This window comes from Chiloscyllium plagiosum, chromosome 21 (assembly GCF_004010195.1).
Source record: "Chiloscyllium plagiosum isolate BGI_BamShark_2017 chromosome 21, ASM401019v2, whole genome shotgun sequence".
NCBI classification, from domain to species: domain Eukaryota; kingdom Metazoa; phylum Chordata; class Chondrichthyes; order Orectolobiformes; family Hemiscylliidae; genus Chiloscyllium; species Chiloscyllium plagiosum.
In genome coordinates this window covers 10,836,453-10,862,206 of record NC_057730.1, presented here as the reverse complement: position 1 = coordinate 10,862,206, position 25,754 = coordinate 10,836,453, and the positions used below count along the sequence as shown (strand labels likewise).

At 39.4% G+C, this 25,754-nt stretch overlaps 1 protein-coding gene across 4 annotated transcripts in view; it reads left to right on the top strand.

The window, feature by feature from the left end:
• cacna1ha (calcium channel, voltage-dependent, T type, alpha 1H subunit a) overlaps positions 1 to 25,754 on the top strand; it is a 294,694-nt gene that overhangs the window by 255,787 nt on the left and 13,153 nt on the right. For 3 of the 4 annotated variants that reach the window (XM_043711241.1, XM_043711240.1, XM_043711239.1), the window contains exons 28-30: positions 5,751 to 5,829; positions 6,463 to 6,584; positions 10,474 to 10,803. In XM_043711241.1, the coding sequence (XP_043567176.1) occupies positions 5,751 to 5,829; positions 6,463 to 6,584; positions 10,474 to 10,803 (531 nt within the window). The remainder of the gene's footprint in view (positions 1 to 5,750; positions 5,830 to 6,462; positions 6,585 to 10,473; positions 10,804 to 25,754) is intronic. The other variant, XM_043711238.1, reaches the window with a different exon arrangement.

Below are 25,754 nucleotides of genomic sequence, written 5' to 3'. Positions count from 1 at the left end.
CGGGATGCTCACTCTTGATTGTGCACAGTTCAGTGCCACATGGAACCACTTCGACACTGACATAGGCAGCATATTGCCACCATCTGTACATTCCCCTCTAAGTCACACATAATTATGGCTTGGAACCCTATTACTGTTCCTGAATAAAGATCTTAAACATCTCTCCCTAACAGAACAACACCACATGGACAGCAGCACTTTCAGATGCAGTTCACTATGGCTGCATGAAGGATTATTAAGAATTGGCAATGAGTATTGGCCTTGTCAATGACCTTCACATCCCATAAATGAATTTTAAAAAGTGGTGGATGGAGTATCGGTCAAGTCAGTTTCTTTATCCTGGGTGGTGTTAAGCTGTTCGTTGGAGCTGCACTTAGCCCAAGAAGCGGATGGCTTTCCATCATACTTGTGTCTTCTAGATAGTGGACAAGCATGTAGGGCCAATTATTCAGCTGCCCTCAAGAACAATTTTATAGATTGATCTGGTTGCATCTTAAACAACAAAGTCAGTTTTGATGCTTTTAAATTAGGAACTGTTTCTGCCAGTTAGAAAACCTAGTAGTTATTTCTGCAAGTGGCACAAAACCAAATTAATTTGTCCATCAAGTTCCAATTTTTTTAAAAAATGAGAAGCATATAAGTGTATCAGAAGGGCAATAATATGTTGAAAATATTCTTGATAGGTAATATAGTCCTGATTAATATGGTAGAATTAAATGTATTACTTGTGTTTGAAAACTTGAATATTGTTTCATTAAATTTATCACAATGTCACAACAAAATAACATTTTCAGTCTAGCCACTCAACCTCCGACATACATGGCAACAGTTTAAGGTGTAATGATGTAGAAATACATTGAATTACTGAGAAATCCCTGCACCAATGATCTCATTACAGCGTGGTCAAGGAAAATAAAGACACTTCCTTTGTGGTGTTCAACTTTTCCAACCTGAACCTCACTGTAATAACAACAATCTCCAGTTGTCTAGAGCACCTTCAGTGATATGCAGCAACCATTTTTTGATAAAACAGTCTGGCCTCTGGCCTCACTAGTTAATCACTGAGACCAGTTTATTGTTTTGCACACTTCTGACAAAGGATATTTAGTGCTTAATTATGGCTTTTGTCATTCCCTCCACTGAGTTACGAACAAATTCCAAAATCAATACCTCAATAATAGCTCATATATATTTTGCTGACTGAATGTATTCATAAGAGATGTCTTAACAAATAACACATTACTCTTGTTCTGTCTCAGAGGAACTGTAATAAAAGGATTTAGGTTCACTTTCTCCACCAGCCTTTACCATTACCTCTCTGTCCCATTTTAATGCTGAATCATTTTGGGTTTGTTTTGGCTGCACATACATATTCATTTTATCCTTTTTTTGGCTGTAATTCAACTCACTGATCTTACCATTACGCAAACTTAAACTTCACAATGTGATGTGACTACTCTTGATGAGAGCATCATTCATCAGTGTAAAGGATTGAAAAATCAGGCACGAAAATCAATGTGCTCACTTTATAATAGCCCTTTTACTAACATGCAAATTAAAATTAATCACCAAAAGCTCTTGAGTGCATTGTTCCCATCTTGATTGTTTACACCGCATTCATGTCGAGCAAGGCATCATATCTGTAATGAAATCTCAGACAACATGGGGTGGAATCTTACCAGGCTCTGAGCAATGTGGGGTATGGTGGAATGAGCAATAGAAACAGATGAGATGTTCAGAAAGATCCATTTCAATATCAAGATCATCTTGCCGCATTTATTTTTCAAGCTGCATAGCAAGATTTTTGCTATCCACCAATTGGTGCTCATTGTTTGTTATGAGATACATTGTTAACACTCCAACTGGCCACAGGTTGCAATCTTATCAAACTAATTATCCGGAAATCTTGACATGGAAACCAGAGCAGGTTCAATTCAACATCTTCTCTCAATGACTTTTATGTTTCCCATGGCCAAATTGCAGAGTAGGACACAATCCCCAAGCATCAGCCTCACACATCCTTCTATCATAGACATTGACCCCTCCACTTTCAGGGAGGCATTGCCATCATACTGCCATCCTCCAATATACTGGCACTGTAGACACGTCTAGCAGGGCACTCCATCAACTAGCAGTATACAACTGCCTTGGATACAATACCACACAGGGACAGGAACCCAGTCCATAACATAGACCAGGCTGCCTATGAAGGCTGCTCACTTGTTCTTGCAGCCTGCTGCCTACTGTCATGCTAGCAGCTGTCATGCGTTGCTGTGATTTGAGCTGCCACATCTTAAATTGGCAATTGCTGCTCAACTGGCAGGTAAGCATGCTGTGCAGCAATCCTCAGCCAAACCTGTGTGCAGTGTGTCATAAATAATTGTTCTATTGTCAGTTTAGAACCTGTACCAAGTGCCCTAGCGTTTGTATCCAACGCACATAATCTACTGCAAGCATAGAACATGTCAAAGAGACGTATGAGAATTGTCCACTTTGAAGTCCATCTTTGAATTGACAGTGGACACCTCTCAGTCAAGGGGGGAAGGGGGGGGTTTAGTCAGGGCAGCCTCTCATACCAGTCCCAGGCTTTGGTTATAGTCAGTGCTTGGGTTGCACAGGGGGGGACCATGCTTCTGTGCTGCAAGGAGCAGGTCCTTTCTCTCCATAGACATCAATCAGAGGGGGGTAGATGTGCCATCAGGGAGATTTGTGATCACCAGCTGAGGGTCTGAGCCAGTGAAGGCTGGTGATGGCTGGTCAGGTCGCATGAGAGTGTTGGATTAAGATCCCATCACCTCCCTCCCAAAAATGTAAGGCAAAAGTGGGAAGCAGAGGACTAGATGATGGAGGGGACAGGTAGGCAGGTGTACACGGCTTGTGTGGCTGTGGAAATGTGCCGCCTGTGGGTTTTATAGAATGGGTACCTAGAAATGAGAAGGGTTGAGGGTCCCAACAGCATACAGAGGAACCTCGATTATCTGGCATTCGATTATCCGAATATCGGCTTATCCGGCAAGATGGCAATGTCCCGATGCTCGGCTAAACTATATTATTTGGCATTCAATTATCCTGAATTCAATTAACCGACCGAAATGCTGCTCGCCCATGTCCTTCGGATAATCGAGGTTCCTTTGTATTGACACTGAGGCTGAAAGCCACTGGCAGAGAACCACTTACTATCACAACAATTAGGAAAAACATGCATAGCATACGGTATTGAGGAGAACGCCTGCAAAGAGACATTGCAATGGGAGTGGAAAGTGAGCTGACATGTGAGGGGGGCTGCAAGTGCAACTAGTCACTGGGTAGTCACACTGCAATGACACTGATTGACAACATATTTTTGTTAGCCTGTAGCAGAGAAGACATGCAAAGTTAATGATGGGGAAGCATGGGGGCAGTAATGAGAGCAAATGAGGGAATGTGTTGCATACAAAATGGCCTGCTTCCACACTGTAGGGATTCTATACTTCAAAAGAGGGGCTATTAGAACATAAGGATTGGTGAGAGCGGGTGTGGATGTTGAGCAATGGCACATATGATGTAAGGTAACAGAGAACAGAGCATTGCGCTCACTCTAATGGAACTAAGGTTTCTCATCCTCTTCCCGCACTGCAGCCCAGTACTCCTCACCCTGGAAATGTTATTGACTCGGTGGCCATCTCTGACCAGGTTGTCATAGTCTGGTAGCATGGCTTCCTCTGCCAGTCATCTGAAAAGGTCAAGCACATTTTCTCAATGTAACATAGGAAACTGGGAAGATGACTCCTCTCCTCTCCATCAACCCATCCACAAGGACCCGACTGGTCCCTTTCCAAGGAGAGTGGTGTCAGTTTCCCCTTGTCTAACATTTTGCTTCCATGGCCAAGCAGGGCTGCTTCCAAATGCCAACAAATTTGCTGGTGTGTAGTGGGCTTTGATAACTCCTCAGTTATTGAAGCAGCCCATGTTCAAATGCAACAAGGCCTGGACAACTCAAAAAAACCTAATCTGGTTCCATCATTTTAATCTAATTACTTACATTTTAAGTGAAATGTATTAACTGAGAAGGTTGTGAATGTTTTGTATTCTCCACTATAGAGGGCTTTGGAAATTCAATCTTTGAATAAGTATAAGATAGAGATTGATACATCTCTAACTACCAATCACATAGATGGTATTGGAGGGTTTGAGATATAAAAATAAACTGGAAAGACTGAGACTTTTCTTTTCACTGGAACATCGGAGGTTGAGGAGTGACCATATTGAGGTTTATAAAATCATGAAGGGCATAGATAAAGTGAATGACAAGGTCTTTTCCCTAGGATGGGGGAGATCAAAACTAGCAGGCATATTTTTAAGGTGAGAGGAGAAAGATTTAAAAAGGACATGAGGGCACATTTTTTTTTTACAGAGTAGTTTGTGTGTGAAATAAACTGGCAGAGAAAGTGGTGGGTACAGGTATAGTTACAACATTTTAAAGACATTTGGATAAGATCATGAATAGAAAATGTTTGGAGGGATATGGGCCAAGTGCAGGCAGGTGGGACTAGTTTAGTTTGGGAACATGGTCATCGTGAACTGCTTGGTGCAAAGGGTTTGTTTCCATGTTGTATAACTGTATGGGGATGAGATGGATAAAAGGCATTAATGTGTTCAATCAATCATGATGGTATTGAATAGCATGGGAGGCTGAAAAGGCTGAGTGGCCTGCTTCTTTTCCTGTGTTCCAATGTACTATGTTAGCCGCACTCTAAAAATTAATAAAATTATTTGTTGTGACCAAACAAGCAGGTGTTAAAGAGAGATAAGCTGATTCTCCTTCCCCCACTAGACCTAACAATATTTTTGTATGTTTGTCAAATGTAAAAGGATTAAAAGTTGAATTTACACTAGAGCTATTTGATCAGAGACACAGTTTTGCTCATGTAGCAATTCTAACATTGAACAGTGCAAGAATTTCTTGTTCATCTGACAAAGGAGCTGCGTTCCAAAAGCTTGTGATTTCTAATAAATCTGTTGGACTATAACCTGCTCTTGAGTGCCTTCTGTCCTAAACTATCAAAGTACAGGTAACGATAAAAATCATTGATTCATTAAGCCTGCTTTTGTCATCAAGCCTGCTTTTTCGTAAATGCTATCTTTTTGGGCCATATGTGACAAAGTCACTTGTAAATGTATATACTCTGTTTTATTCCCTGCTATAGCTCAATATTGTCAAAAGCTGTCCTTTGTATCTGCCAGCCACAAGGCTTTTATATATGAACTTGCTTTCTGTTAGCACTTCTTCAATGGTTGCCATGTAGTAGCCAAGAAAATACAATTGATTCTTTTACAATTTTTGCAAACACTTCAAAGTCTTTTTCAAATGTTCTTAAAATAAATTATACACTCCATAGACATTTTAAAGAATTTAAATTGTCCTTACTATACAGCTCCCAGATTAAAGATCATCAAAATACTGCATTTAAAGTGCCGGTACTGCTGCAGGCTAGAGGTGCTAATGGCCTTCTATTATGTTTTGATTTATTTGATTTTATGACTTTGCATCATATGTCGACTAGCTGTAATTCCTCTTTATGATTCTGCAACCTTGTACTTCTAAGTTTACAGCAGAGTGGGAGGATATTTGACCCAGTGTTAGTCCTAGTTTATTAAAAGACCCATACAATTAGCTCCACAGCTCAGTTCTAACTCATAGCCCTGAATTTTTGGACTAACATTCTCTGAGTTTCTGTATTCTATAAAAGATCCTTTTCTTTGCCTTTCAGGTTGGAAACCTTGGTTTATTGTTCATGCTTTTGTTTTTTATCTATGCGGCTCTTGGAGTTGAACTCTTTGGAAAGCTGGGTGAGATTTTAATTGATATCTTTGTTACAGCCAACTTAGATATTTTCTAATCAGGAGTATTATTTCAAATGTTTGAAGTAGGTGGCACTTGAACCTGGTCTCCTGGCTCAGAGGTAGGGACACTACTATTTTGCCACAAGAGCCCAATTTTCAGAGTTTATTTCAAGGCTTAAGTAGAAGTTCATGCCCCCACTTATTGTACTTTACACAGACCAATGGGTACTATTAAAATAAAGGGGGTTAGTTTAGCATGGATGGATAGTTTTCAACACAGAATGATACCAACAGCATGAGTTCAATTCCTGAATGGCTGAGGTTACCATGAAGGGCTCTCCTTCCTAACCTCTCCCCTCACCTGGGTTATGGTGATCCTCAGGTTAAGCCACCACTAGTCATCTATCTCTTATGATACAGCAGCCCAATGATTTGGTAAAACTGTTGTAACTTTGCCTTTGTTAAAATTATTTTCAATGTAAACTATGAAAATTCATCACTTCCTGCCTTTTAAAATAGGTCCAAAATAAAACTTGGCTCCAAGCAATGAAAATTCAAATGAAAGGGAATTGTTAGTTGTATCAATTAAAGGCACTTTATATAACCTTCAATAATGGATTGGACTATTTTGCTTCTCAGTTTGTAATGATGAAAATCCATGTGAAGGCTTGAGTCGACATGCAACATTTGAGAATTTTGGAATGGCATTTCTGACTTTATTCCGAGTTTCTACTGGTGATAACTGGAATGGAATAATGAAGGTACGTAATTACTTCCACTGAACTGTTCAGTTCAAGCATTACTAATACACCAAGAACCTATTCATTAGAATGTCCCAGGAAAATTAAATGATCTAATTTATCTGTACTTACGTTCAATTCACTTTACTTTGTTCACCAGTAATTAATGGTATCTCCCTACAGTCTTCATCTCAAAACATTATACTTCATAAGGTATAAATAAAGGGGGAGCAGATATAGGACTAAGTTGAGGATTGTGAGCCTATGGAACTCCCTGCCCAGTGAAGCAGTTGAGGCTACTCATTAAATGTTTTTAAGGCAAAGATAGATTTTTGAACAGTAAAGGAATTAAGGGTTATGGTGAGCAGGTGACCACAAAAGAACCAGCCGTGATCTTATTGAATGGTGGATCAGGCTCGACAGGCCAGATGGCCTACTCCTATTCCTATTTCTTATATTCCTATGCTTTTATAAATTTCTGATATTTTTGAATTTTAACAGGCTGGAATGGGCTACTTGACTGACAGGAATCATCCAATTCGTAACAAAGAAGATTATTTCCCCATGGTAAATGAGTGGATTAGTATTGGGCGAGAGGAAACTTTCATAAAATACTAAAAACAGCCCCAAAACTGCCTCCAAGTCATCCACTTCTGGGTTTAATAGCAGAGTAGGAACAGTCAAACAGCTCCCATGGGATAGATTTTGTCATCTAAGTATTATAATGAGGTTGAGAACCTCTCAGCCATTCAGGAACCTCTCAGCTCAAAGAGGAATAGACAGCTTCAAAGGCTCGTGGGCCAGGACGTGAGCAAGCATGCTTCTATGCCCAAAGGCTCAGATCTGTCTTCTCCAACCAAGACTTGAATACTTCAAGAGGTCAGGTGTATATATATAAATAGATGGAAATATCAACAGTCAGTCATTTATCCTAATTGTAGGATATACGATTGACTGTTGATATTTCCATCTATTTCTGTTGAGTACATATATTTCAGATAACTGTTTCTTAATGCTGAGCATTCAAGATGGGGTTTAATTCACGTTTTTTTAATAACTACCGGTTCCTCAGTGGGCTGTCTGGAGGAGAGGCAAGGTAAAGAGCCAGCACACATCCTAAAGGACAAAAGAGAAACTGAAGGGTAAGGCAACTGAAACAGTTGTTAGGAATTGTTAGGAATAAAGTAAAAGGAACATTCCTTTTGTTTGGATACAGATCAACACTGACAAAAGCTAATTAGAAACAGGTCACCAGATAGCTGTCTTGGAGTGACATACACATTTAAAGGTAGATAATCTTTTTAACAAGGATTCATTTAATTTTCTCACCTTAAGTCATGAATTCTCAAGACTGACTGTTGAGAAGGGGTACAATGCTTATTACACCTCCACCCAAATATGAGCGTGCATGTTGGATTGGAGTAATGAATTCAAATGTATTAAGAGTAATCAATGATTTTGCTGTCAGGCCTGCAAAAAGATCTAAGTTGGTTATGCCTCTTTTTTTTTCTAAAGTTGACAGGAATAATTTTTGAAAAGGAGTTTGATACAACAGTAATGAGATTCCTACTAAAGAACTGAATGAAATCCAAAGAAACTAATTGTATTCCACAGGTTGATTGTGATTTTTGCCAGGTCTACAAACAAACTATAACAGCAACAGAAGTTAAGGCTGATATTTTTCCCTCAATCTGCTGAAATACATCTGATTCTAATTTAAAAAAATAGATTTCTCATCTTTTGTTTATTAGATGATCATTCTGCAAGATTCCATACAATGGGCTGCCTTTGCACTGAAAAATTAAGTGATTGTAATCATGCCCTTCTCAATATCATTGTACAGTTATTGCAAGATACATGCTTTCTGCATTGCTGAGGTCTAAACTGCACAACCTTTTCTTATAGTCATTTGAACTATTAGTCTTCTTTCAAAATAATGACGCTGAATGTGTGGTGTGAACACAGGATGTGATGTGACCTTCACTTGAGATGAGGCTATTCTTTTTTAAAATGCCAGAAGGTCTCAGTACAATCACTATAATTATGATTGAGCTGGACAGATGAGCCACAGGAAGAGGCAATTTATAAATGCTCAGTTCAATGCCCATGCGATGAACAGCAATCAGAATTCTGAATGGAGTCACCTACTCAAAAGAAATTTCTTATAGGTTATTAAATGGAAATTCAATGTAGAAAAATACTCAATAACTGTAGAGTTGTATAGAGTACCAGTAGATTTCAGATTTACTATCAGGGTCCTAGTAGGGTATTAGATTGTAACAAAGAGGTTTGATTGGTTTCATAATATAGTTTTAAGATCCACAAGTGAGAATAACAAGTTATTTTTACACATTTCTAAAGTACAACGAGAGAATGAAGAACTTTATGCATGTGACATATTCCCAACTTAAATGCATTACAACTCATTCAAAATTATGTATGTGCATCCTGTTCCTCACTAATACTTGCTGCTCATTACTTATAAACTCCCCGATACTTTGGTACTCATTTTAAAAACAAAAAGTGCTGAAAGAACCTAGCAGGTCTGGCATCCTATACTGAAAGTGAAACAAAGTGAATATTTTAAGCCCAATGTGGCTCTCTTACTTGGAGATTACTGAACAGGTCAGGATGGAAACAGAGTTAATGGTCATAATTTGGAGATGCCGGTTTTGGACTGGGTGTGTACAATGTTAAAAATCACACAACACCAGGTTTCTCCTGCTCCTTTGATGCTACCTGACCTGCTGCGCTTTTCCAGCAACACATTTTTCAACACCAGGTTATAGTCCAACAGGTTTATTTGGAACCACTAGTGCTGCTGTATCTACAACCACCTGATGAAGGAGCAGCGCTCTAAAAGCTAGTGCTTCTAAATAAACCTGTTGGACTATAAACTGGTGTTATGTGATTTTTAACAGAGTTAATGGTAACAGTTGTTGGCGGCAGAACTGTAAAACGCATGACATTTCCTCAAGAGGTCAAAGGTATGAGTATCAAAATTAAAGGCGCTAAGACAGGCGTTAATTTTCTGTAAGTCAAGGGGAGCATTCTCACTGTTAAAGAAGCTTTTCCCTCAATTACACATGCGTTGTTCTCCTTTCCTTGCCATTACCCACTCTTAGTCATCAATTACTCCCTGCTAATAGTTGAACAAAGCTCTCATACGAGAAAAAGCAGCACTACTCACTCCAACACCAGCAGGAAGACTACCTCACCCGCTGCATGTCATACTTAACCGGTTGTGAACCTGAAGGCCTGTCTATCTTGTTTGCTGATTACTTAATTTGAAAGGTGCACTTAATTCTGTTGAGGTTGCCTTTTATAGAGCATGCACATCATGCAACGGTTCCCGACATCTGCCATGAGAAGCTTAATCCACTGTCAATTTAGTTCTGTAGTTTCATACTGCCTTTGGAAGCTAAACTTTGGTCTTCTGTAAAATTAAGTGCTGATCATTTTGCTGTTGGGAGCTTCAAAAGATTCTGCCCAACTAATGAAAGATTATTTTTTAACCTAAAAGATTAACATTGGTTTTCTGACTAACCTGTTAAGTGTCTCCAGCATTATCTGTCTTTATTTTAGATTTGCAGATTCACAACATGTTGCTTTAATATGCTGATATGCATTTTGCTCTTCAACTTTGCTTCATCTGCTCTGACAAAGTCTTCAGTTATCTTGATCTCAACTTATAGCTAGATCCATCACCCTCATATCACTCCTCCCACATCAGAAACCTCATCAAATCCAACCTCTTTCACCATTCCTTCTCTCATCTTTGCAAGCTGTACCACCACTGCTGGTCATCCATTTTTACGATTGTTTGTAATTTGGAAAATCTTGCTTTGTTGAGGGTGGTACATAAATGCAAGTCGGCACTCATTGTTTACACTGTTTTGAATTTTCACAGGATACATTACGAGAATGTGGCAGTGAGGATAAGCACTGCCTCACCTACCTCCCTTTCTTTTCTCCTGTATACTTTGTCACTTTTGTTCTAATCGCTCAGTTTGTGCTTGTCAATGTTGTGGTTGCTGTTCTAATGAAACATTTGGAGGAGAGCAACAAAGAAGCCAAAGAGGATGCAGAGCTTGATGCAGAAATAGAGCTGGAAATGTCACAAGCCCAGGGAGCATCAAGTAGCAACATTGGACAAACTCCTATCCTTGACAGCAAAGCCACGGGAGCTGGCCAGGAGTCAGTACAACTTGAATCACCAGTACATGTAAAACAATTAATGGTGAGTGCAATTTACACTATTTCTTTTATTCATAGAAAAGGATCACAAGCAAGCTTATTAGTTAACTTTTTGGGGTATCGTTATAATACATTCAAAAGTACCACAACAAAAGAGTTGTTGCTTTCATACTAATTAGACTTGGGGCTGAATTTTCCCATGCATGTCACAATCCTGACATAAGCTTCAATTCCACAGTAGGATGTGGAGTACAATCTTCACAGAGGTTGCCAATTAAAACATTGCCTCAAGGACACCCATTATCAAGGACGGGACTGAGTTCTAATGCCAAGAGGTCTGTTCTGCCGACCTGCTTTGTGGTGTGAGAGGGATGGTACCTTCATAGGAGGGAGCTACATTAGTTACGACAGCCAACCTCCATGAATTGGCTACAATGATATGCCTTTTGCTTGAGGAGACCCGAGATGTGGAAATTTAATGCCAGCATTTAATGAAAGGCCTCATTGTTTAAACATCCCACAGAGATAGATTAGAGTGGTGCTGGAAAAGCACAGCAGGTCAGGCAGCAACCGAGGAGCATGAAAATCGACGTTTAAGGCAAAAGCCCTTCATCAGCCATTCCTGATTCCTCAATTTTAAAAATTGAGTTTAATTACCCTATTGAGTGCCCTAATTGGCTATGTACCATTTCAGGCAGGTTGCCTTTGCTGCTGGGAGTCTTCATGCAGGAAAGTCATACAGCCTGTGTTTTGGACTGGCCTGACACAAACCAATTGCATTTTCCATGTCCCCTCTCCACTTCCCAACTCACTTCCATCTGCTTGGAAGAATTTAGTTCATGGGGTTTAACTACTTACATTGTGTTAAGGATGATTAAATTTGTATAACACCTGTCATAATTTTAGGATGTCTGAAATCACTTCCTAGTAAAACAAAAGTACTCTTTGAAGTACAGTCACTGTTGTAATGTAGGAGATGAGCCAGCTTTTTGTACCAGCAATGTGATGATAGCCAAAATATCTATTTTGGTGGTAGGGGGATGAGTATTGGCCAGGATACTGGGAATAATGCTCCTCCCGTTCCTTTGAAATAGTCCCACAGTGATTTTATGTCCACTTGAGAGAGCAGTTGAACCTTAGTTTGATATATTCACCAAAGCATGGCATCCCTGATAGTGCCACATTCTCTCAGTACTCCACTGGATTATAAAACTAGATTTTTTTACTTTCTGGGGTGGGATTTGAAACCACAATCTTCTGTCACAAAGATGTGGGTATGATCACTAAACCATCGCTAAAAACTGAATAAAATAATTCAGAAATGGATTAAGAAAAAATAATATCTTTTTCAGAAGGCTTCAAACTGTCTAAAAATAATCATTTAACTTCCTTATAAGGATATATATAACCTGAACTTGAAATTTAAATTAGCAACCAGGTCAAATTTGAGTTCAGGTCTTTATGCTGGTAAATTCCAGGCTGGATTAAAACACAGGATTACCTCTCTTTCATTGGAACTTTGGAGCTCAACCAAGTTTCCAACCCAGCATTATTTTCATCATGTAGTAATGATTTTCAGAATGCATCTGTGGCTGTCAGATGAATGAGTCTGGGCCATTTTGATTATGTTGGACCAGTATGCACATAAGAAATTTCTTGTTGATTCATGTCTGGGATGTTTTGTGCGAGTGGTTTTGCATCAGATTAGATTAGATTACTTACAGTGTGGAAACAGCCCCTTCGGCCCAACAAGTCCACACCGACCTGTCGAAGCGCAACCCACCCAGACCCATTCCCCTATATTTACCCCTTCACCTAACACTACGGGCAATTTAGCATGGCCAATTCACCTAACCTGCACATTTTTGAACTGTGGGAGGAAACCGGAGCACCTGGACGAAACCGGTCAGTCGCCTGAGGCAGGAATTGAACCCGGGTCTCTGGCGCTTTGAGGCAGCAGTGCCAACCACTGTGCCACCGTGCCGCCCATAAGATCAGAGTGACCTCAGCCAATTAAAATACAAATGGATATGTCACCCAGTGTTTCTGGCATCGCATCTTGCCATTAGCCACTCTCGGTGGTAGTATTATATTTCTTGAGTATGTGATGTTGTGACATCATTAATATCAGCAGACTTCACTCACCATAAACGTGAACTTCAATTGTCCTTTAAAGTAATATCAGACCAAAGACAATAACACTCTTCAAATGGTATCTTTAGTTTAAGATAGCAAAAGCTGTAACTTACATTTTTGTTTTCAAAAAGTGAAATTAAAATATGAAAAGAGCTTTTTAATGGTTTACTGAATTGATAGTGCGTCATTTTATCAATCCATCAATTGGATTATTTTACTTTTATGCCATAGTTTGCCCCCATCCCTCCTCTCCTTTGGGTGCTGAGGATATGCCCTGAAAAGGGCATCAGACCTGTAAAGTAAATAATAATCCAGTACCAGGACAACTCGGTCTCCATTGGCAAAGTGATAAATAATTGTCCTGTGTATTGCTGCTTCAGGTGCAGAACTTTGATTCTGGCAGACCTCCCAGTTCTTTGCTTGCTGGTATACAAATCTTTCCTCCCCATATTGGAGAAGGTATCAACCTTAATTATGATGTCAAGTTTATAATAATTACATCCGAGCAACTCCTTATCCAGTAAATTTGCTGCTGAGTTCATCCTGAATTGTACGTGCTGTACATTGACCCCCAAAGAAACTGGCTGGATTACCGGACCCTTTCCAGTTCCATTGCGGTACTAGTGAAAAACATCCCAGGAGGGTTAAGAATGGAAGCAATTTGGTTGGAGCTAAGGAACAAATAAGATGCAGTTACATTTCTGGGTGTTATCTATAGGCCAGCAACAAGTGGGAAGAATGCAGAGGAATATTCCTCTGAAATGTGGTGATTGTTTAGGGAGCACTTGCTGACAGTGCTGGATAGGTTTGCCCCACTGAGCCAAGGAAGGGATGGTAGGGTGAAGGAAGCTTGGGTGACAAGGGATGTAGAACATCTAGTCAAGAGGAAGAAAGAAGCTTACTTAAGGTTGAGAAAGTAAGGATCAGACAGGGCTCTAGAGGGTTACAAGGTAGCCAGAAGGAACAGCTCTTAGGAGAGCGAGAATGGGGCATGAAAAATCTTTAGTGGGTAGGATTACGGAAAACCCCAAGGCATTCTACACTTATGTAAGGAACAAGAGGATGGCCAGAGTGAAGTTAGAGCTGATCAGGGATAGTGGAGGGAACTTGTGCCTCAGAGGAGGTAGGGAAGGTCCTTAATGAACACTTTACTTGAGTATTCACTTCTGAGAGGGACCTTGTTGTTTGTGAGGACAGCATGAATCAGGCTGATATGCTCGAACAAGTTGATGTTAAGAAGGAGGATGTGCTGTAAATTTTGAAAAACATAAGGATAGATAAGTCCCCTGGGTCAGACGGGATATACCCAAGGTTGATATGGGAAGCGAGGGAAGAGATTGATGCACATTTGGCAATGATCTTTGCATCCTTACTGTCCACTGGAGTAGTGCCAGATGATTGGAGGGTAGTAAATGTTACTCCTTTGTTCAAGAAAGGAAGTAGAGATAATCCTGGGAATTACAGACAATTCAGTCTTACATCGGTGGTGGTCAAATTATGGAGAGGATTCTAAGAGACAGGAATTATGTTTACTTGGAAAACCATTGTTTGATTAGAGATAGTCAGCATGGCTTTGTGAGGCGTAGGTCATGCCACACAAGTCTTATTGAATTCTTTGAGGATGTGGCAAAACACATTGATGAAGGTAGAGCAGTGAATGTGATGTATGTGGATTTTAGCAAGGCATTTAATAAGGCTCCCCATAGTAGGCTCATTCAGCAATTAAGGAGGCATGGGATACAGGAACATTTGGCTGTCAGGATACAGAATTGGTCTGCCCATAGAAGACAGAAGGTGGTGATAGATGGAACGTATTCAGTACGGTGACCAGTGGTGTGCTGCAGGGATCTGTTGGATGAGGAAGTGGAAGTGTGGGTTAGTACGTTTGCTCATGACACAAAAATTGGTGGAGTGGTAATAGTGTGGAGGACTGTTGTAGGCTGCAGTTAAACATTGACGGGATGCAGAGCTGGGCTGAAAAGTGGCAGATGGAGTTCAATCTGAAAAGTGTGAAGTGATTCATTTTGGAAGGTAAAATTTGAATGCAGATTACAGAGTTAAAGGCAGGATTCTTGGCAGTGTGGAGGAACAGAAATCTTGGGGTACATGTCCATAGCTCCTTCAAAGTTGCCACCCAAGGTGATAGAGTTGCTAAGAAGATGTATGGTGCTTTGGCTTTCATTAGCAGGGAGATTGAGTTTAAGAGCCGCAAAGTTATGCTGCAGCTCTATAGAGCCCTGGTTAGACAACGCTTGGAATATTGTGTTCAGTTCTGGTCGCCCCATTATCGGAAGGGCGAGGAAGCTTTCGAGAAAGGGTGCAGAGGAGATTTACCAGGATGCTGCCTGAACTGGAGGGCATGCCTTATGAAGAAAGGTTGTGGCATCTAGGGCTTTTCCCATTGGAGTGAAGGGTGAGAGGCAACATTATAGAAGTGTACAAGATTTTGAGAGGCACAGATAGAGTGAATAGTCAGAGATTTTTTCCCAGATCAGAAATGACTATCACAAGGGAGCATGACTTTAAGGTGATTGGAGGAAGGTTTCAGGAAGATGTCAGAGGTTGGTTCTTTACACAGAGAGTGGTGAGTGCGTGGGATGTACTGCCAGCAGTGGTAGTAGTGTCAGATACATTAGGTACATTTAAGCGATTCTTGGATAGGCATACAGATAATAGTAAAATGAAGGGTATGTACATTAGTTTGATCTTAGAGTAGGATAAAAGGTCAGCACAACATCAAGGTCCAAAGGGCCTGTACAGTGCTGTACTGTTCTATGTTCAACAAGCTTACAAGGAAATAACCAAGGTGCAAAGAATTATATGGATGCCATCATGAATGGCTTTAAATATCCAAATATAGATTGGAATGGTAGTAATGTAAAAAGTAATGTAAATGTAGGAATAAGAGTTCCTAGAGTGTGTGTAGGAATATTTAAACAACATGTTTCTGGTCCACTGAAAAAGAGATGCTGCCAGAGCTAGTTCTTGGAAATGAGTAGTGAGTAGAACATTTGGAGGATTGTGGTCGTTGTATCAAATAGTTTAGGCTGACAATGGAAAAGGACAAAGACCAATCCACAGTTTAATAACCGATGAAACGCCAACTTCAATGATAAGAATGGAGCTGGATCAAATAAATTGGAGTCAAAAATTGGCAGAATAAACTGTAGCTGAACATTGGGCTACCTTCAAAGAAGAAATACTATGGGCATATTCAATGTAGGAAAAAATAGCCAGAGCTGCCTGGATGCCAAAAGCAATAGAAATTAATATACACAAGAAAAAAGTGCGTACATGAGAGATGTCAGGTAGAAAAACATTTGCTAACTAGGCCAAATATAGAAAGTATCAAAGATGTGTAAAGAAAGGTAAGTAAGAGAAACAAAGAGAGAGTATGAAAAAAAAAACTGGTAACCAACATGAAAGAGAACTCCAAAATTCCCTATAGTCAACAAATAGTAAGAAGATGGTAAAAGGAAGAGCAGGGCTGACTAGGGGCAAATGTAGTTTTGATGTTGAGGCAAAGACTATGGAATTAACAGCATGAATGAATATAAGAATAAAAGCTTAGAGGATGTAAATTACAAGCAATCTTGAAGTGTTAAAGATTTGAAACAACTTTATAGTGATAAGAAATAAAAAGATATTGAGAAGAAATGAAAGAAGAAATAATACTTCTGCAAAGATTTAATATTGAACCATAGAGTGCAACGTTGGATATCCAGGAGGAGTTCTTAAGGTACAGAATTCCTTCAGAATTAAGCTCTACATCTGAGACTGAGAAAGTTATTATGTTATTGTGTTCAGTAGCTCTTGTATTGAATTATGTTATTAATCCTCAAAATAATTAACAAAAATAAAGATATCTTTGAGGAAGTTTTAAAAGCCTTTGATGATTCTCAACCTCTAAGGTGTAGTGCCCCTAAGGTTAAACCAGCACCAGTTGTCTCTCTATAATGAGAGAGCAGCCCTGTGGTCTGGTAAGAGAACTTTACTATATTTCAGTTTTCAGTTCAATCTAAAGGAAACAGATTTTTAAGTAAACAAGACTTTGCAGAAGAGTTCAGCTTTTAGGTGAATCTGTAAACAACTTAATTAATTGTGAGGTTTGAAAACAGTTCATAGGAGACAGAATTGTTAATGGAATTCTCGATGAAACATTGTCAGATTTCTTACAGTGCAAGGAATATTTAACTTTTGAAAAAACTATTCAAATCATGCTGGTAGCAGAAACCTGAAAGACTCATAGACAGTTCCTGAGAAGAGAAGTCCAACTCAAGAGGATAACAGAGACTATTCTCTTTATAAATTATGGACACTTGGGAAAAAGACAAGTGGCAAGTCAACATCAAACAGCAGATACCAAGAGTCAGAATCATTGTTAGTGTTGTGGGAAAATAAAACCTCACAGGCAGTGCCCAGCCGTGAGAGGGATGCTATTTTTTAAAACACCTAAAATTACTTCCAGAAGATGTGCGGACAAAAGAGTCAGGGCAGTAGAAATACTGGTGGTCATACATGCAAAGAGGTATACACAGTACAGGATCCACAACTATTGTAAAAAAAAGCACCTGCATCAGTCTACATACCTCTATTTGAAAACATACTTGAGGCATTTCTCAGAGAAATTACTGTTTTGAATGAAAGTGGAGATTCAACCAACTCAAGTTTCACAGAGCTTGTTTCTATCAATGGACCTTTTGTTAATTTGAAACTCGATACAGAAACAAATATTTCCATCCCATCAGAACAAATGCCATGGCTAAAGGACCTGAAATAACAGTTTACAAAGATTAAAACTGTATGGTCCAGATGGAACAACTCTGAAGATCAAAGTTATGTTCCAAATAACACAACACAAACAGTGAATGAAGATTGAAAACACATATGTGATTCACAATCAATGTTCCTCACTTTTGACAATACGCACATGTCTTGTCCTCACTATCATTGAGAGGACAGTGAGTGTTTCACTAGTTCAAAGAAAGCATCTGGTCCAGAAGAAAACAGTTGTCAAACAATTGGTCCAGAAGTAGACTATTGTCAACCACCAAGTCAAAAAGTTTCTGAAATCTGGCAGGAACCCAAAAAGAAGAAAGGATCTGTGAAGACAATTAAGAATTGCATTAATAATTACAAAGGAATGTTGCATATTGCCAAGAAAAGTGGCCAGCAAGCCAAAAGAAGCTCAAGTAATATTTGACAAGAACAAAAGAGCAATCAAGATTGTTCCACCATTCAACACCATTGTATTAACACAGCTAGACTAAACGTTCAGCAAATTGGTCAGGAAGACTTACTTTGAGCACTGACAGCATCTCATGATCATAGATGACTTACCTGTATATGACAGAAGGCTACTTCTTCCATCTGCAGTTTGGGAAGCTGTAATGGAAAGGCTACACAGAGAACACTTGAGGATTGCCAAGTGTACAACGAAGGCTCAGTCAGCAGTGTGATGGCCATAGAAATTCAAAGGAGATTAAAGATCTCATAACTCATTGGAAAATATGCAATTGTACGGGATTGTGAGGTGTAGAAAGTACTCCAATCATTACTGAAGACAGATCAGAAGATAAAGCTCACCAAAATTGAAAAAAAGCAAATACTGAGAATAGAATTAATACTTGAGCTCATTCAAAGATCTTAAACTGATGGTGTTCAATCAGCAGATTAGTCCAGTGAGCAAACTGATACAGCAGAATAGTCAATGCCAGTGAAGAAGACAGTGCTGAGTAAGCAGCAATCTTTCAGTTAGATGACTGCGGATGTGAAAATGTATAGTTCAGTCAAACAGCCATCAAGGGCTATTAAAGATGTCCAACCTAATCAACAAGTGAAAAGTTTGTGTACTTTAACACAAATGTAGTAGGTTGAGAGTACAAAGTTGCTTTATCAAAGTGGAGATTCGATGTATGTAACTCCAAGGAAGTCAGGTCTTTGTCCACAGATTCAGCAAGCACTCAGAAAGAAGAAAATGCTTGCTCTAGAAATACAGGATACAGTCAAAATAAAGTACTAATTTCAACAGAACAGCCATCTCCCATGGTATTCATTCATGAAATTAAAGATCCCCCAATGATATTTTGCAGTACTTCCTGAAGTTAGCAGGAAGAGCGCTTCTGCAAATCGGAATTTGAGAGATTAAAGATCCTCCAGAGAAACAAACCTGAAATAGCTCCACAGAGACAAGTACCCCGTCACCATGTTACCCTTTATTTATACATGAACAGTCGTTGATGTTAATACAGAGTCTGCACTCACCCTTTTCATGTTAGCAGGTACTCCCTGATTGGGGTTGTTAATCTGGTCCAATCCTGTATCTCATATTCTATGAAGTTCAGTTGGCTGACCTCATTACAATCATGACAGAACCAATGATTCTATCCACCAGGAATGACTTCTTGGATGGATATCCAAGAAATATAAGATCCTGCAGTTTATTGATGTAATGCTATTCATAATCAAAGTTAACAGTCCTCAAGCAAAAGACATACCATTTTCCCAAGTCCGAAGAGAGTGCGTTCTGGGAAAATTGTGAAACATTCAGACTGCCTGTATTGATTAGCTCAAAGATTTGCTAGATTAATGTATAATGATTCATTATGATTTAAAAAGATCTTTGGGGTTGGGGAGATGTTAACGTTCATGTTACTTTGAGTTCTACCCATGCTGATGATTTCACACAGCCTTTGGGTGGAGGTAATTGAAACTTGTATGAGTTCCTGAGAAGAGCCAAAATGTTTTCACAGCAATTGATAGTTCTAAATAGTTGTGCATATTAGGCAATGTAAACTGTGCCTGTTGTTATCATGCATTTAACTATGATGGAATGTTCAACAAGTGTCACTCTGTAGGCTCACCAATGGTCTATCCTCTATCACTCATAATTAGCTAGGTTCTAAAGACAGTATAAAAAAGGAGTATTGGTGACAGGGAATTACCCAAATCACAATATGACACAATTCAAAATCATGAAGGATCAATAGATATGTGGTATCATTCCAGCTCATGAAAGGATCAACAACAAGAGGTTATAGATTTAAAGAAACTGATAAATGGAGCAAAACCAACACGCTGAAGCAAATGCAGCAAATAGTTAGGGGCTGGAAGGCACTATCATTCCGTCTGAAAGTGTGGAGGAAGAAAGTTCAGCTGAAACTTTCAAAATTATACTCTTATCTGAAAAGAGAGATTATGTAGCCCGAGGTGGGAGAAGGCAGGGGAATGGGACTAAGTGAACTGAACATTCAGAGAACTAGTGCAGCCAGGATGGACTGAATGGCTTTCTGTACAGTAATAATCTTGTGTTATTTTGAATGCTGACAGTCATTAGCTAGGAATTTATCTTGCATTTCCATTTGTCATGAAACTAGAAAATGTGTAATTATATTTATAATATTACAAGATTATTGTTCAATGAAATACGAGAATATTTCATGTCTGTTCCATATATTTTCCAATTGATTTAACCTTTAAATCCGATCTCCGTTGCACTCACCTCTACTAATTTTACTTGGCAATTAAGTCTTGAGATTAGATTTCTGCTTAAGCATTGGGGAATGAAGGCAATGACAAATGAAGCATTTGATAAACTGTCCTTTTTTTTTCTATTTTTAGAAATGAAATGCTTGTCACTAATGTAGCCTTCAATATTGCACACCAGTTTGGTTAGGCCACTTTTGGAATATTGTGTACAATTCTGGTCTCCCTCCTATTGTGAAACTTGAAAGGGTACAGAAAAGATTTACAAAGATATTGCCAGGGTTGAAGGGTTTGAACTATAGGGAGCAGCTGAATAGGCTGGGGCTGTTTTCCCTGGAGCATTGGAGGCTGAGAGCTGATTTTATAGGAGTTTACAAAATCATGAGGGTCATGGATAGAGTAAGTAGACAAGGTCGTTTTTTGGGGTGGGGGAGTCCAGAACTAGAGGTCATAGGTTTAGGTGAGAGCAGAAAGATTTAAAAGGGACCTAAAGAGCAACTTTTTCATGCAGAGGGTGGTGCGTGTGTGGATTGAGCTACCAGAGGAAATGGTGGAGTCTGGTACAATTACAACATTTAAAAAGCACCTGGATGGGTATATGACTAGGAAGGGTTTAGAGGGATATGGGTCAAGTGCTGGCAAATGGAACTAGATTAATTTAGGATATCTGGTCGGAATGGACGAGTTGGACCGAAGGGTCTGTTTCTGTGCCGTACATCTCGATGACTCTATGACTCTAAATGAGGACCAACAAAATCGAAACTAACCAAAGTTTAGCCTTAATGTAAAAGAGAAAAAGCAAGCTGGAAATATATTTTCCAAACTAATCCAAAGTTAAAAATCACACTACACTAGGTTATAGTCCAACAGGTTTATTTGGAAACACTAGCTTTCGAAGCACTGCTTCTTCCTCAGGTGGTTGTGGAGAATAAGATCAAAGTTTAAAATCACACAACACCAGGTTCTAATTCAACAGGTTTAACTGGAAGCACACTAGCTTTCAGATATCAGATGATATCTGATGAAGGAACGACGCTCCAATTAAACCTGTTGGACTATAACCTGGTGTTGTGTGATTTTTAACTTTGTACACCCCAGTCCAACACCAGCACCTCCAAATCGAGAATAAGATCATAAGACACAGAATTTATAGCCAAATGATAACAGTGTTGTGGAGATGTGATGATTCATTAAACAGTTTTCAATCAAGTCTTTCATCTTTTAGAATGAGATGTGTTGGTTTCTGTTTTTTGATATGTAAATCCCAGAACTTCTTTTAAATCAAATTATTAAGGAAGGTCTAGCTTTTCTAACAATAGGTGCCATCTCGGCTCAGACAATTATTAAGTTGTGAGGTCTGTCTGTGTCCCACTGTTGAGTTAGACTAGTTTGATTTCTAAAGTGGGATTTACAGAATTTTACAGGCACGTAATTCTGCAAAAACAAATTTACCCATAAGTTTATATGCGTGTGCATATCAGAGAGACAGAGTGAGTGTCTGCATGTGAGTGTGTGTGTGTGGGTGTGAGTGCGTGCGATTGAGTGTGTGTATGTGTAGGCTTGGTTAAGTGTGTGTGGGTGTGATGGGGTATATACCTGTGAGAGGGTGTGTGCAGGAGGTGTATGTATGTGCGTATGAGAGAGAGTCTGCATGGGTGTGTGACTATGTAGGTGTGTGTGTGTGTACACAAACCCAAAGTCCCGGTTGAGGCCATTCCCATGGGTACCAAACTTGGCTATCAACTTCTGCTCGGCCACTCTGCATTGTTGCTCCGCCTTGGAGGATGGTCACCGAAGGTCCGAGGCTGAATGGCCCAGACTGCTGAAGTGTTTCCCGACTGGGAGGGAACACTCCTGCCTGGTGATTGTTGTGCGGTGTACATTCATCTGTTGTCGTAGCGTCTGCGCGGTGGCACAGTGGTTAGCACTGCTGCCTCACAGCACCAGAGACCCAGGTTCAATTCCTGCCTCAGGCAACTGTCTGTGTAGAGTTTGCACATTCTCCCTGTGTCTGCGTGGGTTTCCTCCCACAGTCCAAAAATATGCAGGTTAGGTGAATTGGCCATGCTAAATTGCCTGTAGTGTTAGGCGAAGGGGTAAATGTAGAGGAATGGATCTGGGTGGGTTTCTCTTCGGAGAGTCGGTGTGGACTTGTTGGGTCGAAGGGCCTGTTTCCACACTGTAAGTAATTTAATCAATATAAAATGTATCTTACTCGCCACAATCACCTGAGGAAGAAACAGCACTTCAAAAGCTAGTGTTTCCAAATAAACCTGTTGGACTATAAACTGGTGTTGTGTGATTTTTAACTTTGTCCACCCAAGTCCAACACCAGCATCTCCAAGTCATAAAGTACTCCAATTACAGCCTAGACAGATGACGTTTTCCACTTTATGCAGTCAGTTGCCCTGAGCTTAAGGCATGCATGGTGAATGTGCTTATTTCTATACCAGACCATGCACCGTTGCTTTGCTTAATTACTTAAATAGGTTTCTAAATCTGTTTAACATTATTTGTTATGCTGTTTCTTGGTTAAAAAGGCCTTTCTGGTAATTTGCAAGAAATTGTACTGTAATGTATGCTGCAGATCACTTCCAGTAAGAGCCTTTGAAGAAGTAATTTTGATTTACAGATTTCACATTATGCAATGTAGAAAGGTTCAATGAGCAGAAGATTGATCGTTGCCTCATGCAGACTTTGATATTGTCACGAATGCCCATTATAAAGTCACAATTTCTGATAGTCGTCCCAAATAAACGCAGTAGGAAAGATATTGTGCTTGGCCACACACCCTCAGGCTACATAGAAGTAAAATCAGCCACAGTTCCTCAAACTGATTACTGTGTTGTGACCCCTGCTAAATAGCTAGTGAATAAACATCTGGCTCAGATAGCATTGAGCTAGGCCTTGACACATTCTCATGGCTGAATCCTTCCACAAGAATCTGTGTCTGAGCTCACTTATTATCGTCAAATTATCAGTGGTCAGGACATAATTCATCATCAACGTACTGTCACGTTTCACTTTGAAGAGAGCATCAAATTTTAGATCAGTGCTTTTAGTTTTAGTTAGGGGTCTTTCGGTAAAACAAATTCTTAAATACGTTAAAGATTTTAAAAGTACTCACTTTATTTGCAATTTACAGAGATCCTGATTTAAATACACCTTTTTGGACCCATCAATGCTAAATAAAATCTGAAGGTATTTAATTGTTGTAAGTCTAATGTTGTAAATTTAAATACATTAGATTTGGCATCATCACCTTTACACCAGGAATCCAGGTGATAATATTTTACTTGTGTTTCTATACAAATTGCTAACTTAAACTTCTTAGACAAAAACCACCTGCAGCAGTCATCATTTTAATCATTGAGTCATGCAGTAACCATGTTCCCTTTACATATCTTTTGAAGTTTTTTTAAAATATAGATCAGAAGTGACAAACATTATAATGTGAATAACTGATTTGAAAAACGCATTTGACAATGTGTTAAATAATATCCAAAGCACATTAGATTGTAATCTCCTTGCAACGATTTAGGTTCATCCAACCATCAATGCAAATTGCAAAAATTAAGGTGAAGTGTCTTGAAGTGAGGGTCATGAATTGCATAATTACTTATGCACAAGGCTGTCTTTCTTACTCGAGATGTGGTGTCTGTTAGTTTGCTTTCAGCTTTCTATGACCAGTAGGTACCAAAGGGGCTGGAGTGCATCATCTGCACAAGGGAAGATAGTAGCTCGGGATAACATCACTGAACTAGCAACCTGGTATTCCAAACAAATGCTATGTGGACACAAATTCTCATCCTGCCATGGAAGCTGGTAGAAATTAAATTCAAATTAATAAAAATCTGGAATTGAAAACTAGACTCAGTAATGCTAACAATGAAACTATCATTGTTGTAAAATCTCATTTGGTTCACTAATCCCTTCTTGAGAAGGAAATGTGCCATCCTCATTGATCTAGCTTACATGTGACTGCAGACCAATAGCAATGTGATTGCCTATTAACTGCCCTCTGAAATGGTTGAGCAAGCCATTCAGCTTCTAACAACATTGTAGATGTACTATGCACCAAGGACTGTAGTATATTAAAGTTAAAAATCACGCAACACCAGGTTATAGTTGAACAGGTTTATTGGAAGCACTAGCTTTTGGAGTGCTGCTCCTTCATCAGGTGGCTGTCAAAGAAGACAGCTCATCACCACTTTCTCAAAGGCAATTGGAGTTGTGCAACAAATGCTGTCCAAGCCACAATGTCTGTCTCTCATGTTTTTTTATGAACATCTGCTTTGTTTACAGTGCTCCTTTAAAAATTGGTTCTTAAGTTAATTATTTTATTGAGTTAATTTGGTTGCATTATGATTAAAAAAAAATAAAGAAATTCCTGTGTTCAGCACGCATTGAAGGGGCTGGAGTGCCTTATATTCACCCCAAATAAAAATTGTGATATAATTTGAAAAATTTATTTTCAAGTTTTCATTCTGGTTGCAGTGGTCCTTTGATGAGCTGTCAATCAGTTAATTTGTTCATTTATTTCTTGTTTACTCAACAGGATAAAAGAATGGCCCTCTTGTAGTGCAGTGATAGTGTCCCTTCCCCCAGACTGAGAGACCTGGATTCAAGTTCTATCTGCTCCAGAGGTGTACAATAACATCTCTGAACAGGTTGATTAGAAAAATAAATTAAATACTAAAAGAGAATAAAGGGCCACTTGACACGAGTGTCTCTTGGTCTGCTTGATGCCTTCAGTGAACAATGGATACCACAAAGGCAGGAATTGCATCATCTCTCACAGTCTCCTCTCCCCTCCCTTACCCTCAACAACAGCTTGATAAATTTCTGTTGAATTTTTGATTTCTGTTGAAGTGACCTTTTAAAGGGCTACCACTAGTTAATTCAGTTAACTTGTTTTAATTTTTTTCTTTCAAAAATGTTTATATAAGTACTCTTGGTCATGTTATTTTAATATAATAAGTCTCTTATTCTTTTCTTTTGTTAGTGGACTGTTGGATGGTCATCTAATTATTTAGTCATTGATTATTTGATACTCAAAAGATGCCATGGAGTTCCATGCTGCCATCTGTTGGTAGCATTGCTCACCGAAGGAAAGCTACCTACACAGGGGTCCTCCCTTCCTCCAATGGGGATTTAGAGTCAGAGAGTCACAGAGATGTACAGCATGGAAATAGACCCTTTGGTCCAACCTGTCCATGCCGACCAGATATCCCAACCCAATCTCGTCCCACTTGCCAGCACCCGGCCCATATCCCTTCAAACCCTTCCTATTCATATACCCATCCAAAACCCTCTTAAATGTTGCAATTGTACCAGCCTCCAACACACCCTCTGGTAGCTCATTCCATACAC